The following is a 17,442-nucleotide window of genomic DNA, read 5'->3' as shown; positions in this document are numbered from 1 at the left end:
AAGGACTGGGGAGTTTTTCAGGATAAAACAGGAATGGAGCTAAGCAAAAGCAAAATCCTAGAGAGAAACCTGGTTCAGTCTGCTTTTCACTAGACACTGGGATATGTATACACTTTTCAGACCAAATCTACACGTGAGTTGCTTACCAAGAAGACAATGAATGTTCCTGAGTGGCCCGAGTTACAATTTTGACTTAAATCTACTTGAAAATCTATGACAAGACATGGAAATTGTCTAGCAATAACCAACAGCCAATTTGACAGAGCTTGAATACTTTTTTAAATAATTATGGGCTAATGTTGAACAATCCAGGTGTGGAAAGCTCTTAGAGATTTAGATTCACAGCTATAATCGCTGCCAAAGGTGCCTCTACAAAGTCCTGACTCGAGGGTGTAAATACTTACGTAAAATTAGATATTTCTGTATTTTATATTTCCTACACTTTTTAAAAACATGTTACTTTGTCATTATGGGGTATTGTGTGTAGATGGGTGAGATGGAAAACATATACTTATGCTGTAACACAACAACATGTGGAATAAGTCAAGGGGTATGAATACTTTCTGAAGGCATTGTTTTCCATTGGAATATTGGCTGGTGTTGACTACTAAGATTGACATATTTCTCACCTGTTTGCTCTGTGTGGTTCTAAGAGATCTACAAATCTCTGAATTTTGTGTGTGTGGTTCTCGACATCCATCTGACTTGGTTGTGTCTGTCTGTGTCCTCAGAGATCCGTGCCCAGCTGGTGGAGCAGCAGAAATGCCTGGACCAGCAGACAGAGATGAGGGTGCAGCTCCTCCAGGACCTGCAGGACTTCTTCAGGAAGAAGTCCGAGATTGAGATGGAGTACTCCAGGAACCTGGAGAAACTGGCAGAGAGGTTCATGGCTAAGACTCGGAGCACCAAGGACCACCAGCAGTACAAGTGGGTACAAGTGTATATATTTTTCTCTTTTCCTGGGTCTGTGTCTATCTCTATCCCTGACTTAGGGGCTGTCTGCCTGGGTCTAGGTCTGAGACTTTTATGTCTTTATGTCTCGGTTTATGTCTTCTGTACAAGTTAAGTCACTGGATGGAACTGTCGCTGTATGAAGTATGCCTCTCAGGTTCAGTGTTCATGAATACCTGTTGCATTAGGTGTCATATTTGATTATATGTTCATGACTATCAATCTGTAAAATACATTCAACTTTGATTACAATGTTGACCCGGCAAATCAATAAATGTTTTTTTTTAAATTATAATCAGTCTGGTCACACACCCACCCACAGCGCTCAATGATTCATTTTCCTATTCATTTCTCATTATCAAACTGCATAAGACATTTCATTGTCATGTCATTCTACTAATTTCCTCTACTCCATTAGGCGACTGAAATCAATTTAGACGGGCGGGTTTTATTTCCCATTTTTTTCATAAATGTTCAAATGTATGTGTTCCCAATATGAATAAATGAACAATAATTTTTGAAAGGCAATATCCTATGAAGGCAGGCTGTTACACCAGGAGCTCCAGCAATAAATATCCATATCCTCCATTTCCCCCTTTAGCCCATTCTGCATAATGTCCCGTTTGTTCATTGGTACTTCTGATGGTTAGCATGGGTAGCCCTATATTTCAAATACTTTCCCCCATCTTACATCACAATTCACAAACTGTCACCCTCTGTCAATGCGTAGATGGTATTTCCAGCACCATGTGAATTATGTAAGTGGAGAAACTCCAATGAACGAACTGATACCTCCCAGAATGGGTATAGATTTTCTGAGTTAAAAAATGGATATCAGATGATCATATCATGACTGGTCACGCTCTCCAATGGTGACCAGATCCATAATACAGAATACATGGAATGGTGAGAGGAACCCTAGTTCTATAATCATTCTTGTGGAGAATAACCTAACTATGTCTATAGTGAGTTGGTCTCGGTCTGATGTAGTCTAACCACAAATGAGACAAGACCTGAAATGACAAAAGATGAAAATGTGTTAATCTCGCCCCAAATCAATTGAAGTATGGTCACACTGTAAGAGAAGACCTAACCCTCAATCTCTTTCCCATGGCTTGTTTCTTTACCCCCCGTCTGTGTGGTAAAGCACCGTTTGACTCTGGCCTGATGCCACTGATGAGCCGTATTGGAATGTTGACACAGTCGAGCAATGCTGTACTTGGGGTCTCATTACGCCGGAGGATCCTGCTTATGGAAAAGGAAACATTAGCATATTGATTGAACTTGCGGCGGGGACCAAAAAATAAAACGTCTGTTTGCCCTACTCGGTGTCCTCAAATAGGCCTCTACTGAGTCGACTGTGCCTGAAAACCACAATGGCTCTACCAGCTGTGTGTGCAGGACTGGGAGACTGAGGAGAATCTGATGGCATGGATCGCTAGCTGTGGATTCCATCGTGTGATATAGAGTCCAGTCTGTTCGTTTGTAGGGTAAACATTTGTCGAGCGGCATATTTCGGTGCTCTGTAAATGCCAGACGTTTGACTAACAGTGAATGCCCTGCTGTCGGGTTTTAAGACGTGGCCTATGTATTTTTTGTGATTGTATAAACAAGGTTAATACAGAACAGCTTATGTATTTTCCACATTCTCTATGATGTTTCCTTTGGAACGACTTGTGTGAGGTTGAAAAAGTGTACTTACGTCTGACTCTGAGCTTCATGGCCTAACGTTAGTGCAGTGCCTCAGCCGAGCTCGGGCTGGCTCTGTGTGTAATAAAATGGATTAGCTTGAAAATGTGCTCTTTAAATCACTGGCTAATTAGCTGGCATTTCCGCACTGGAGAGCAGTGAATACTGACAAGCTGTGTGCAGTTAGGCTGCTAACTGCTGCTAACTGAGTTGAGCATTGTCACAGATTTCTTATGAAGTTGTTCCACATTTAACAGGAAGCCAAGTTCATTCAGTTTAGGTTGGTCAAATAATAAAAATCACCGGAGAAGTTGGAGAAGTCAAGTCTTTGTCAGGTAAAGTAGGATGCTTTGTACTCGCCCTGATGTCTGGCCTCGGTTTCCTCCATTTGGAGAAAGAGAGTCAGAGGGGATATGGTACATTTCAGTGTCCAGGACAAGGAATGTCTCATCTCTCATTTTCTACTCTATCGGGTCGCTTTCAGGAGTGAGATAAAGTGACTGTTTGTAAGGAAGTACACAATTTGTGCTACCTATGGGATTATTGCTACAGCACCTCAGTTGGCCCAGAAGCGATCTTGCTAGGGTACAGCTCTGCAGCAGCGGTAGGCTGTAGGGATGTTATTTTAGCTTGATAGCGTTAGCTAGCGCTAGTTGGCTGTACCTGTGCGGAAACACCAATATTTTTCATCCTATAGTTTGTTTTCCATCTTCCTTTTAAATAGTGAGACAACATGTTTTCAGCACTTTTAATATCCCTGACTGATCAAAACTCATTTTCCATGCACTCTCGTCTCTCTGCAGCAGCCGTGCACTGATTGTACAAAACATTGTACACTCAGTGCATGACCTAGACTGACCAGGTAAATCCAGGTGAAAGCTATGATCCCTTATTGATGTCACTTGTTAAATCCATTTCAATCAGTATAGATGAAGGGGAGGAGACCCGTTAAAGATTTTTGAGCCTTGACAATTAAGACATGGATTTCGTATGTGTGCCATTCAGAGCGTGAATGGGCAAGACAAAAGATTTAAGTGCCTTTGAACTGGGTATGATAGTAGGTTCCAGGTGCATCGGTTTGTATCAAGAACTGCAGCACTGCTGGGTTAACTATGGATGCTGAGATAGCTATGGACTGGTGGCAAATGTAGTTCATATATTTTATGATATACAAGTACCAGTCAAAGGTTTGGACACCTCTTCATTCAAGGGTTTTTCTTTATTTTAACTATTTTCTACATTATAGAATAATAGTGAAGACCTGCAACTATGAAATGACACATGAAATCATGTAGTAACCAAAAAAAGTGTTAAACAAATCAAAATATATTTTATATTCTTCAAAGTAGCCACCCTTTGCCTTGATAACTTTGCACACTCTTGGCATTCTCTCAACCAGCTTCATGAGGAATGCTTTTCCAACAGTCTTGAAGGAGTTCCCACAAATGCTGAGCACAGATTTCCACCGGTCTAATGTCTATTGCTCGTGTTTCTTGGCCCAAGCAAGTCTCTTCTTATTGGTGTACTTTAGTAGGGGTTTCTTTGCAGCAATGCGACCATGAAGGCCTGATTCACACAGTCTCCTCTGAACAGTTGATGTTGAGATGTCTGTTACTTGAACTCTGAAGCACTTTTTTGGTAACTCTAATGTATTTATCCTCTTCAGCAGAGGTAACTCTGGGTCTTCCTTTCATGTGGCAGTCCTCATAAGAGGCAGCTTTATCATAGTGCTTGATGGTTTTTGTGACTTTATTTTCATTTTTTTCCCACCTTTATTTAACCAGGTAGGCTAGTTGAGAACAATTTCTCATTTACAATTGCGACCTGACCGAGATAAAAAAGAAGCAGTGTGACACAAACAACAACAGAGTTACACATGGAATAAACAAACATACAGTCAATAAAACAATAGAAAATGTGTGTGCAAATGAGGTAAGATTTTTTTTCACCTTTTATTTAACCAGGTAGGTCAGTTGAGAACAAGTTCTCATTTGCAACTGCGACCTGGCCAAGATAAAGCATAGCAGTTCGACACATACAGCAACACGGTGTTACATTTTACATTTAAGTCATTTAGCAGACGCTCTTATCCAGAGCGACTTACATGGAATGAACAAAACATACAGTCAATAATACAGTAGTACAAAAATAAAACTAAGTCTATATACAGTGAGTGCAAATTAGGTCAAATAAGGGAGTTAAGGCAATAAATAGGCCATGGTGGCGAAGTAATTACAATATAGCAATTAAACACTGGAATGGTAGACGTGCAAGTAGAGACACTGTGGTGCAAAAGGAGCAAAAAAAGTTAGGTAGATAGATGGACTGTATACAGATAAGATAAGGGAGGTAAGGCAATAAATAGACCGTAGTGACGAAATAATCACAATTTAACACTTAAACACTGGTGATGGATGTGCAGAAGATGAATGTACAAGTAGAGATACTGGGGTGCAAAGGTGCAAAAAAAGTAAAAATAAATAACAGTATGGGGATGAGGTATTTACAGATGGGCTATGTGCAGTGATCTATGAGCTGCTCTGACAGCTGATGCTTGAAGTTAGTGAGGGAGATATGAGTCTCCAGCTTCAGTGATTTTTGCAATTCGTTCCAGTCATTGGCAGCAGAGAACTGGAAGGAAAGGCGGCCAAAGGAGGAATTGGCTTTGGGGGTGACCAGTGAAATATATACCTGCTGGAGCGCGTGCTACGGGTGGGTGCTGCTAAGGTGACCAGTGAGCTGAGATAAGGCGGTGCTTTACCTAGCAAAGAGTTATAGATAATCTGGAGCCAGTGGGTTTGGCGATGAATATGAAGCGAGGGCCAGCCAACGAGAGCAAACATGTCGCAGTGGTGGGTAGTATATGGGGCTTTGGTGACAATATGGATGGCACTGTGATAGACTGCATCCAATTTGCTGGGTAGAGTGTTTGAGGCTATTTTGTAAATGACATTGCCGAAGTCAAGGATCGGTAGGATAGTCAGTTTTACTAGGGTATGTTTGGCAGTGAAGGATGCTTTGTTGCGAAATAGGAAGCCGATTCTAGATTTAATTTTGGATTGGAGATGCTTCATGTGAGTCCGGAAGGAGAGTTTACAGTATAACCAGACACCTAGGTATTGTGTAGTCCCAATAAGTCAGAACCGTCCAGAGTAGTGATGCTGGATGGGCAGGCAGGTGGGGGCAGTGATCGCTTGAAGAGCATGCATTTAGTTTTATTTGCATTTAACAGCAGTTGGAGGCCACGGAAGGAGAATTGTATGGCATTGAAGCTCTTGAAGAAACTTTCAAAGTTCTTGAACATTTCTGCCGGATTGACTGACCGTCATGTCTTAAAGTAATGATGGACTGTCATTTCTCCTGGTTTATTTATTTGCAAAAGGGTTTTCTAATGATCAATTAGCCTTTTAAAATGAGAAACTTGGATTAGCTAACACAACGTGCCACTGGACCACAGGAGCGATGGTTGCTGACAATGGGCCTCTGTATGCCTATGTAGATATTCCATACAAAATCAGCTGTTTCCAGCTACAATAGTCATTTACAACAATAACAATCTCAACACTGTATTTCTGATCTATTTTATTTTATTTGATTTTAATGGCCAAAAGTTGTGCTTATCTTTCAAAAACAAGGACATTTCTAAGGGACCCCAGATTATTCCCTCATCAATCAACACACTACCCCATAATGACAAAGCGAAAACATTTTTTTATATTTTTTTGAGATTTTAGCTAATGCATTAAAAATAAAAAAAAACATACCTTATTTACATAAGTATTCAAGAAATTGTAATTGAGCTCAGGTGCATCCTGTTTCCATTGATCATCCTTGATGTTTCTACAACTTGATTGGAGTCCACCTGTGGTACATTCAATTGATTGGACATGATTTGGAAAGGCACACACCTGTCTATACAGTGCATGTCAGAGCAATAACCAAGCCCTGATGTCGAAGGAATTGTCCGTAGAGCTCAGAAAAAGGATTGTGTCAAGGCACAGATCTGCGGAAGGGAACAAAAACACATAAACAGCTGCAACATTGAAGGCCTCCAAGAACACAGTTGCCTCCATTCTTAAATGGAAGACGTTTGGAACCAGCAAGACTCTTCCTAGAGCTAGCCACCCAGCCAAACTGAGCAATCGTGGGAGAAAGGCCTTGGTCAGGGAGGTGACCAAGAACATGTTGGTCACTCTGCCAGAGCTCCAGAGTTCCTCTGTGGAGATGGGTGAACCTTCCAGAAGGACAACCATCTCTGCAGCACTCAACCAATCAGGTCTTTATGGTAGAGTGGCACCTAAAGGCCTCAGACCGTGAGAAGCAAGATTTTAAAACTATTTACCTTAATACCAAGCGGCACATTTGGTTAATACCAAGCGTCACTTTTGGAGGAAACCAGGCACCGCTCATCACCTGGCCAATACCATCCCTACGGTGAGGCATGGTCGTGGCAGCATCATGCTGTGGGGATGTTTTTCAGCGGCAGTGACTGGGAGACTAGTCAGGATCGAGGGAAAGGTGGCCCATCCAGAGCTCAGACTTGAACCCGATCAAAAAATCTCTGGAGAGACCTGAAAATAGCTGTACAGCGATGCTCCCCAACCAGCCTGACAGAGCTTGAGAGGATCTGCAGAGAAGAATGGGAGAAACTCCCCAAATACAGGTGTGCCAAGCTTGTAGCGTGATACCGAATAAGTCTTGAGGCTGTAATTGCTGCCAACAAAGTACTGAGTAAAGGGTCTGAATACTTATGTAAATGTGATATTTCGTTTTTTTATTTTTTTTTATTAATTTGCACACAAAATATATGTTTTTGCTTTGTCATTATGGGGTATTGTGTGTAGATTGGGGGGGGGGGCTGTTTAATCCATTTTAGAATAAGGCTGTGACGTACATTTTTGGGGTAAATTCAAGGGGTCTGATTACTTTCCGAAGGCACTATATATACTTTAGGGGGTAGATCAGCTTTAATATTGCAGATAGATTGTAGCTTCTATCAATATATTTGTCTGCGTCACTTCCAATCCCCCATATATTATTTATATATAGTTTATTTGTTATATACTGTCCTTGTTTATTTTCCCCTAACCCTACCACCCCTCCCCTAATTGGTGTAAACTAATGGACAACCACTATTAGGCTTCTACTTCCAGCTTATACATACTATACACGTGTGTGTGTGTGTGTGTGTGTGTGTGTGTGTGTGTGTGTGTGTGTGTGTGTGTGTGTGTGTGTGTGTGTGTGTGTGTGTGTGTGTGTGTGTGTGTGTGTGTGTGTGTGTGTGTGTGTGTGTGGATTGATGAGGGGGAAAAAACCAAACTGACTGTTTTCCTGTGTGGACAGTACTCTCTCATCATTGCTCCCCTCCAGAGCAGGCAGACACCATGACACCCTATAAACCCCAGCTGGGTCAGCAGCTCTTTTACCCACTTCTCTCTTTTCCTCCCAGAATGCAGTGGGAGAGGGCAACATCAGGCCCCACAGCAGAGTGGCCAGAGCCCTGTCCTAGGGAGTGACAGTCAGTCAGTCAATGACAGTACCATTGCTATTTGCAAAATGAACACATTAAACACACACACACATTATGCAGTGCTGTTTGTTTAGGGACTGTCAGAGGGATGGAATGGAGAGGGGTATAATTTAATTATTTATATAGCCAAGGCCACCCCTGAGAGGGAGCGACTTGAATAGACAACATTTCTTTCCCCCATCAAACAAAGCGAATCGGTCAAAGAGACCTCCCTTTTTGTGTCTCATAGGATTTAAATGACCTTTCATTCATGGTGAAATGATCCAAATATACACTAAACACTCCCAATTTCAGATAGTAGCTGTCATTCCACCTTTGTAAATGCAACTTGCAATTGTAATATCATAATATAATAAACCATTTAGCAAACATTTCTATCCAAATCGACTTACAATCATGCGTGCATACATATTTCTTATGGGTGGCCTCAGCATGAATCTGAGCTGAATCAAACACACAATAGTTGTGTTGGAAACACCATGCTCAACCCACTAAGCGACAGAGAACCAACTGTTTACTGTATCAGCTGACATTATAGCCTCACTCACCAGGCAATTAATTAGCATACGAACTATAACAGTTTGCAATCCACCCAGAGCGAAACTCCCATTAAAGCTAGTGAGGCGGCTTATTAATGAAAAAGTCTTATCGCAAAGGACTTTGCTATTTCAGATAAGGCCTATGCTACTGTATAAAGACACTGATTAAATATCCTTACTTGTCGCTACTGTAAGAAGTGACAGATAGTTTTATATGGTTATAATGGCTTTTCAATGGAGTTGGAGCTGTCAGGACAGTTATTTTCTCCTGCACACACATGCACATGTAGCCATGCATGCACCTCCGCATGCCCACACGAGTAAGCACAAACAGTTAATGAGATTCCTCTCTCGCGCAGACTTTCTCCCTCTTATCTCTTCCGAGGACAGTTGTTTACTCTCCCCCCTTTCTTCCTGTGTCGTCCTCTGTGGTTTAACCGAATTGCTGCATTGTGTAGAAATAATGACATTGAGAGAGTTTCCTACCATTATGTAGGGTAGTTGGCAGAGTCCCAGAGGTCACTGTGCTGCCATGGCCCTCGTCACCTCCACACACACACTGGCAGCCCTCACACTTAAGCACACTAGCGCTGATCGCATTTAGTCGACTGGTTGATTGTTTGGTTGATAGGCTGTTGGTCAACCAAGATTTCTTTAGTCGACCAGACACCTGTCTGATTCGCGCCTGTCTCAGTGAACTAATCCATTGTGTATGGTTATATTATGTGACGGTATTTTAATACCGGTGTATACCGCTCAACCTTACAACAAACCTAACTGTTAATTGAGCCGGGCTTTAGAAATCATCCATACACAGTGCCTTCGGAAAGTATTCAGACCCCTTGACTTGTTCCATATGTTATGTTACAGCCTTATTCTGAAATTGATTAAATAACTAATCCTCAGCAATCTACCCATAATGACAAAGCGTAAATATGTTTTTTGAAATACTAGCAAATTGATTAAAAATAAAGATACCTTATTTACAGAAGTATTCTAACCCTTTGCTATGAGATTCGAAATTGAGATCCGTTGCATCCTGTTTCCATTGATCATCCTTAATGTTTCTACAACTTGATTGGAGTCCATCTGTGGTAAATTCAATTGATTGCACATGATTTGGAAAGACACACACCTGTCTATATAAGGTCCCAAAGTTGACGGTGCGTATCCGAGCAAAATCCAATCCATGAGGTCGAAGGAATTGTTCGTGGAGCACCGAGACAGCATTGTGACGAGGCACAGATCTGAGGAAGTGTACGAAAAAATGTCTGCAGCATTGAAGCTCCCCAAGAACACAGTGGCCGCCACCATTCTTAAATGGAAGAAGTTTGGAACTACCAATACTCTTCCTTGAGCTGGCTGCCTGGCCAAACTGAGCAATCAGGGGAGAAGGGCCTTGGTCAGGGAGGTGACCAAGAACCCAATGGTCACTCTGACAGAGCTCCAGAGTTCCTCTGTGGAGATGAGAGAACCTTCCAGAAGGACAAACATCTCTGCAGCACTCCACCAATCAAGCCTTTATGGTTGAGTGGCCAGACGGAAGCCACTCCTCAGTAAAAGGCACATGACAGCCCACTTGGAGTTTGCCAAAAGGCACCTCATGACTCTGTCCATGAGAAACAACATTCTCTGGTCTGATGAAACCAAGATTGAACTCTTTGCAAAGTGTCACATCTGGAGGAAACCCTGCACCATCCCTACGGTGAAGCATGGTGGTGGCAGCATTATGCTGTGGGGATGTTTTTCAGCGGCAGGAACTGGCAGACTAATCAGGATCAAGGCAAAGCTGAACAGAGCAAAGTACAGAGAGACCCTTGATGAAGACCTGCTCCAGAGGGTGAAGGTTCACCTTCCAACAGGACAACTACCCTAAGCACACAGCCATGACAATGCAGGAGTGGCTTCGGGACAAGTCTCTGAATATGCTGGAGTGGCCCAGCCAGAGCCCGGACTTGAACCCGATCAAACCTCTCTGGAGAGACCTGAAAATAGCTGTGCAGCAACGCTCCCCATCCTACCTGACGGAGCTTGAGAGGATCTGCAGAGAAGAATGGGAGAAACTCCCCAAATACAGGTGTGCCAAGCTTGTCGTGTCATACCCAAGAAGAATCGATTATGTAATCACTGCTAAAGGTGCTTCAACAAAGTACTGAGTGAAGGGTCTGAATACGTATGTAAATGTGATATTTCAGTTTACATTTGTTAATTAATTCTGAAAACCTGTTTTGCTTTTTCATTATGGGGTATTGTGTGTAGATTTGAGGGGGGTAAAAGGATTTAATACATTTTAGAATAAGGCTGTAACGTTACAAAATGTGGTCTGAATATTTTCTGAAAGCACTGTATATCGACAGAAATAAGATAGATCTTGCTTCTGTTGCCTGTTTGAGTGTTTGTTTAATAGCCAACTGATTCTGTGAGCACCAAGCCTCATGCAATGTCAAAATGTCGAGTAAAGCAATTTCACAGATTCAACTGTTTTGAATTGTATTATTATGATAATCAATATAGTATTAAGTAATGTCGTTATCATTAGTAGTCTTTGTATAACCACCATCGAGCTGTACGCCTGAGAGTGCATCCTGTTTAGTATTAATACAGTAACTTACTTAGGACTATATTTCAATAGGCTACCGTATCAGTCAATCAATCATTAATTTGTTAATTCCATCACACAGCATACAGGACATTAATGCTTTTGAAATGCAATCAAGCATTTTAGTTTTCAATTAAATAAGAAAGGGAGCTTTGAATAATTATCCTAAACAATAAATAAACTGCAATTCAAGAATGCTTGCAACTGTTTTTAGTATGCTTTAATAAAGGCTTTATGTATCTTTTTTTTGTTAGAACGGACTCTCTGGTACAGTTATTTAGTGTCATTTACACTGTTCCAAAAGATCCCCATAAATATACATCTAACAGAAACTGTTTGGCACACACAATACTCACTCAATGCTTGCTCCTATGCCCTTTTTTTCTGGATCTCCAGTAGTTTCCACAACTAAGTCAAATGTCTTCCACAGATCTGACTTCTCCTTTCCCTCCTAAGCAACCAGTAAACATTCACCCATTTCGAGCTTCTTTTTCATGTCCTCCGCATCCATTCCGCTGTCACGTGTCATGGTGTTCATACTCAAATCAAATCAAATCTAATTGTATTTGTCACATACACATGGTTAGCAGATGTTAGTGCGAGTGTCGCGAAATGCTTGTGCTTCAAGTTCCGACAATGCAGTAATAACCAACAAGTAATCTAGCTAACCATTCCAAAACTACTACCTTATAGACACAAGTGTAGGGGGATAAAGATTATGTACATAAAGATATATGAATGAGTGATGGTACAGAGCGGCATAGGCAAGATACAGTAGATGGTATCGAGTACAGTATATACATATGAGATGAGTATGTAAACAAAGGCCGTCTCGTCGTTGTTGGTAATCAAGCCTACCACTGTTGTGTCATCCGCAAACTTGATGATTGAGTTGGAGGCGTGCGTGGCCACGCAGTCGTGGGTGAACAGGGAGTAGAGGAGAGGGCCCAGAACGCACCCTTGTGGGGCCCCAGTGTTGAAGATCAGCGGGGTGGAGATGTTGTTGGGAACAGGAACAATGGTGGCCCTCTTGAAGCATGTGGGAACAACAGACTGGGATAGGGATTGATTGAATATGTCCGTAAACACACGAGCCAGCTGGTCGGCGCATGCTCTTAGGGTGCGGCTGGGGATGCCGTCTGGGCCTGCAGCCTTGCGGGGGTTGACACGTTTAAATGTTTTCCTTTGTTATAACCAATGTATTGATGTGATTATGATAGGCTATAGGTTAGGCCCTATTTGTCACATGCATGCGATGTTTCACGTAAAAAGAGTAAGGGTTGAGAGAAAAGGGAATGTTTTTTTCAAAAACAAATTAGGGATTTCGGTAACAACTTTTCAGTCAGAAGCGAACAAGAAACTAAATGACTGTAATGATGTTGCAGCTTCCTCATGGACATCCCAATAAACTCTTCTTGTGCTGTGGTGCCTTTTCACTGCCGTAGGGAGGAGAGCGAGACCACGTTCGCCAGTCACACACTGTGACCATCAAGATTCATGTGTGTGTCTTTTGTTATCTAATCAAAGTGTGCGTAAAGCATCAGACAAGCTCAGTGCATATGTTGTTAAACTGTATTTGTTTGAATAACGTTATCTGTCTACAGGAACGGTGGCCCGTTCGGTGGCCCGTTCCTGTAGGTTCATGCTCTACAACATCCGCAGAGTATGACCCTGCCTCACACAGGAAGCGGCGCAGGTCTTAATCCAGGCACTTGTCATCTCCCGTCTGGATTACTGCAACTCGCTGTTGGCTGGGCTCCCTGCCTGTGCCATTAAACTCCTTCAACTCATCCAGAACGCCGCAGCCCGTCTGGTGTTCAACCTTCCCAAGTTCTCTCACGTCACCCCGCACCTCCGCTCTCTCCACTGGCTTCCAGTTGAAGCTCGCATCCGCTACAAGACCATGGTGCTTGCCTACGGAGCTGTGAGGGGAACGGCACCTCAGTACCTCCAGGCTCTGATCAGGCCCTACACCCAAACAAGGGCACTGCGTTCACCCACCTCTGGCCTGCTCGCCTCCCTACCACTGAGGAAGTACAGTTCCCGCTCAGCCCAGTCAAAACTGTTCGCTGCTCTGGCCCCCCAATGGTGGAACAAACTTCCTCACGACGCCAGGACAGCGGAGTCAATCACCACCTTCCGGAGACACCTGAAACCCCACCTCTTTAAGGAATACCTAGGATAGGATAAAGTAAACCTTCTCACCCCCCCCCCCCTTAAAAGATTTAGATGCACTATTGTAAAGTGGCTGCTCCACTGGATGTCATAAGGTGAACGCACCAATTTGTAAGTCGCTCTGGATAAGAGCGTCTGCTAAATGACTTAAATGTAAATGTAAATGTTTTTGACCAATTGATTGGTCGAAAGAACAGAACAATACTCTGTCGACCCAAGATATTTTTTGTTGTTGTCAGGGACAGCCCTAAAACACGCGCGCACGCGCGCGAGCACACACGCCTAACTCAATGGCCTGTCACTTGGTCCAGCAGTATGTCTCAATCGCCAGCACACAACCCCACTATTAGGCCATTGATTTATTACAACAGCTACTGTTCATTCAATGGCTCCCTTAGTGTTTTCATCTACACTAGTTGCACATTTGGAATAAGGACCCCTTTAGGTCCCAAAGCCTTTCCTCCATTCATTCTGACGTTTCGGGGACTGTAATTGTAAGTTCCTGTCAGTTGTTCATTACAGCCATTATGTGCAACAAAGCGTGTGATGAAAGAAGGCTGTGTGGTGACTCATCAGCTGTCTCTTTTAGGCTGCATCCCAAATTGCACCCTATTCCCAATCCCTACATAGTGCACTACTGTTGACTAGGGGCCCATATGACTCTGGTCAAAAGTAGACGGCCGTACGGACACACGCTGTAGTGCACCCCTCTCTCAGCAGAGCCCCTCCACTAGCGGATGGGTATATTAAAAGGCCCAGTTATCTAATTATCTAACCCGTGGTCACAGTTGATGTCCCATGACCAAGCTCATTACAGTAGAGACCGGCAAATCACATACTTAAGTGTACACACACACACACACACACCCACACACAATGGACCCACATGTGCATGCACAAACACTTCACACAAACACTCACTTTCTGGTAGCCCTCGCCCTCTCATACATACTAGGCTAAAAAACACACACTTGCGCGCACACACAGGCAGGATCAGAGAATAAATGAAAGCACGCCACTCCACTGAAGCATAAGGCCGGAAAGATTTACAGTAACTTCAGTCTTGTGTGGGTGTGATGCTGTCCAGCAACTCTGCCATAAGTCTTCTATTGCAATAACTGTTTGTTTCTTCCTGGTAACTTCCCTGCCAATGCCATGTTCTGTACATGTTTCCCCATGTGTCACTTATGCTTTTAGCTAAATTTGATTATTCCTTTTATGAAAAATGGCCTTGCGTTTGGCAGTCACCAGGGTGTTTTTCATTTCCTGTCCTGTCTTTTGTCACATGCACTATAGTTCCTGTTTTCCAAACTTCCCAGAGAGTTCTGAGAGAGCGAGCGAGAGAGACGGAATGTTACAGCTCTGTGGCCTGGGATGTTTTGTCCGCTTCCAGCAGCTATCATCAAAGAGTTATGTAGTTCAGGGATGCAGGATTGGCCATGTGCCAGGGCGAGGGTACAGAGTTTCACCTGTTGCGTTGACAAGTGTGGGTTTACTGCCTGTCTTTGCTGACTGACCTTCGGGGTGGAGCTCTTCCAGTGTTCCATATGATTCCTGCCAGCTGGCCCTAAGGCCTCAGGACCTGGCCTTTCTTCTGTCCTCCTTCCTCTCCTTGGCTAACTGCTCTGCTCCACAGCAGGAGCAATGTTTTAGATTACATTTAGGAATTCAGCCTGCTGCAGGCCGCTGCTTAAGCACAGCCATGTCTCACTCTGTCTGTCGCTTTCTCTCTTTCTCCCTCTAAGCCTCTTCTTTTCCTCTTTCTGTATTGTTTATTGTAATGCTCTATTCTAAAACTTTACTACATGTAAAGTAACTTATCTAACAAATTATCTAACAAGGAAGTCTTTAGTTTCCTAAGTTTATGTAAGCTTGAGGCAGACTCTCTCCCCTGTTGTCAGATCAGCTTAAAACATTGCTCCAGCTATGCCCCAGAAATGTTGTTGAAACACACTCTCCAACCCAACTCCCCCACAGGTGCAGTGTGCACTCAGTGTTGATATATAGTGCATGCTATTATATAGGGCACTCATCACCTGGAAAGGGCTGTGGAAGCTAATACTTAATAGCAAAAACTTTTTTGTGATTTTATTTTATTTCACCTTTATTTAACCAGGTAAGCTAGTTGAGAACAAGTTCTCATTTACAACTGCGACCGGGCCAAGATAAAGCAAAGCAGTGTGACACAAGCAACAACACAGAGTTAGACATGGAATAATGTATTTTTCGTTATGTTTCGGACCCCAGTAAGACTAGCTGTCGCCATTGGCGTCGACTCATGGGGATCCTAATAATCAAATCAGATGACAAAGACCACCTTCAGAGAGCCAGGCAAGAGGGCACACAGGCCCACAGGCACACACACCTCTGTTTCTTAGGGTGCCTGAACACATCCCTACATTTACCTGTCTCTACTTGTCAGTGTCTCTATCTTGTTTGTCAATGCAGTGATCAGTGTGTGATAATGAAGTTGTGCACAGTCACTGTTCTGTTTTATATGAATGAACATGAGTCAAGTGAAAATCTTTCTGTAACGAGGGTCATCTTATATCTTGTGTCTTCTAAATCCCTTTTAGGAAGGACCAGAACCTGCTGTCCCCGGTTAACTGCTGGTACCTGTTGCTGAACCAGGTGAGGAGGGAGAGCAAGGACCATGCCACCCTCAGTGACATCTACCTGAACAACGTCATCATGCGCTTCATGCAGATCAGCGAGGACTCCACACGCCTGCTCAAGAAGGTGAGATCTGTAATGTAAGTTTGTACTTTGACCTTTGACCTGGCTAGATGCGGTCACAGAGGTTAGAGGTCAGACGAGGTGAGATCCCAGTGATCTCACGTAAGGAAGTGCAACTGATTAGGGACAGGAGTTGTTCCTTACTCTCCGGTACCCCATTATGTTGAATAAATCCTGGGCTCATTCACATAGTCAGGACAAAACTGGTCCCTGCTGCTAATTATACATTTATCAATCTACAGCCTTAGATACACTGGACTGCTCTCAGAAATTTGATGTATGGTTGGGTGTATCAGTGAACTATTATGTTTCAAGTTGTGTCTGATGACATCTTGATGGCAGCTCAGTTGCTGGGTTGTGTACAGAGGACCCTCCTCATCCCACACTGCCCTGATAATAAGCATAAACGGCCTACCTAACCCTCCTATCTGAGGTCTGACCTCAGGACAGAAACCCTGCTACTAATGTTGCTGCCGCCTGTTTCACTCCTGCCACAAAGAGGACAACTCCCCACCAGATTATGAGCTCTCCTATGCACCAGGAGTCACATGAACTAGCCACAGCCCTGAAAATGACAAACCAGGGCCTGTTTCAATGGGGTGCTTTGTATCAAATGTTTCCTATTTCTTTCTCTTTCGCTGAGGGGTCTTTAAATCTGTCTGCTAGATCAAGACTAGACAAAAGGGGTATTTTATTTATGGTTGAAGTCATTATCGTCTCAGTGATTTAAACTGGTTGTTACAGAGGACTGGTCTACACACTAACAACACACAGACAGACAGACAGTGTTTTGTCAATGTTTTTTTCTCCCCCCACTCAACCCACATTACTGATGTTTAAAATGATAGTCTACTAAACTCATCAATGTGTTCCCCTCCTGCAATGCAATCAAAGCAATTATACTGTATGTATACATTTTTGGATATTTAAATCAAGACTATACTGTACTTCATTCTGTTAGTTGGTACCTGAGAAGCATTGATAAGAGTGAAAATATAATGTACGAGGTTCAGTTCATAGCATCCCTCATATGAAGACGTTTGCATTCAGACATTACACACAGTGCATGAGGGGAGAAATTATTATCCCTCCTTATTGCTCCACCAAGTATAATTGTTGGTTGACCTTGAACACAACAGGCAACGACTGCTTGAACACACAGGCAATGACCTGCAGTCACCACACACCGTTAGGTCTTCAGTGTTTGACTGTGTGGATGCGTT

The 17,442-nt window shown here is 43.0% G+C and overlaps 1 protein-coding gene across 5 annotated transcripts in view; it reads left to right on the top strand.

The window, feature by feature from the left end:
• LOC124034742 (SLIT-ROBO Rho GTPase-activating protein 1-like) overlaps positions 1 to 17,442 on the top strand; it is a 152,919-nt gene that overhangs the window by 54,841 nt on the left and 80,636 nt on the right. For all 5 annotated transcript variants that reach the window (XM_046348257.1, XM_046348256.1, XM_046348255.1 and 2 more), the window contains exons 2-3: positions 732 to 927; positions 16,060 to 16,222. In XM_046348257.1, coding sequence (XP_046204213.1) covers positions 732 to 927; positions 16,060 to 16,222 — 359 coding nt within the window. The remainder of the gene's footprint in view (positions 1 to 731; positions 928 to 16,059; positions 16,223 to 17,442) is intronic.

This window comes from Oncorhynchus gorbuscha, linkage group LG01 (assembly GCF_021184085.1).
Source record: "Oncorhynchus gorbuscha isolate QuinsamMale2020 ecotype Even-year linkage group LG01, OgorEven_v1.0, whole genome shotgun sequence".
Classification (NCBI taxonomy): domain Eukaryota; kingdom Metazoa; phylum Chordata; class Actinopteri; order Salmoniformes; family Salmonidae; genus Oncorhynchus; species Oncorhynchus gorbuscha.
Note: the sequence above shows the minus strand (reverse complement) of the source record. Positions and strands in the feature narration are given on the sequence as shown.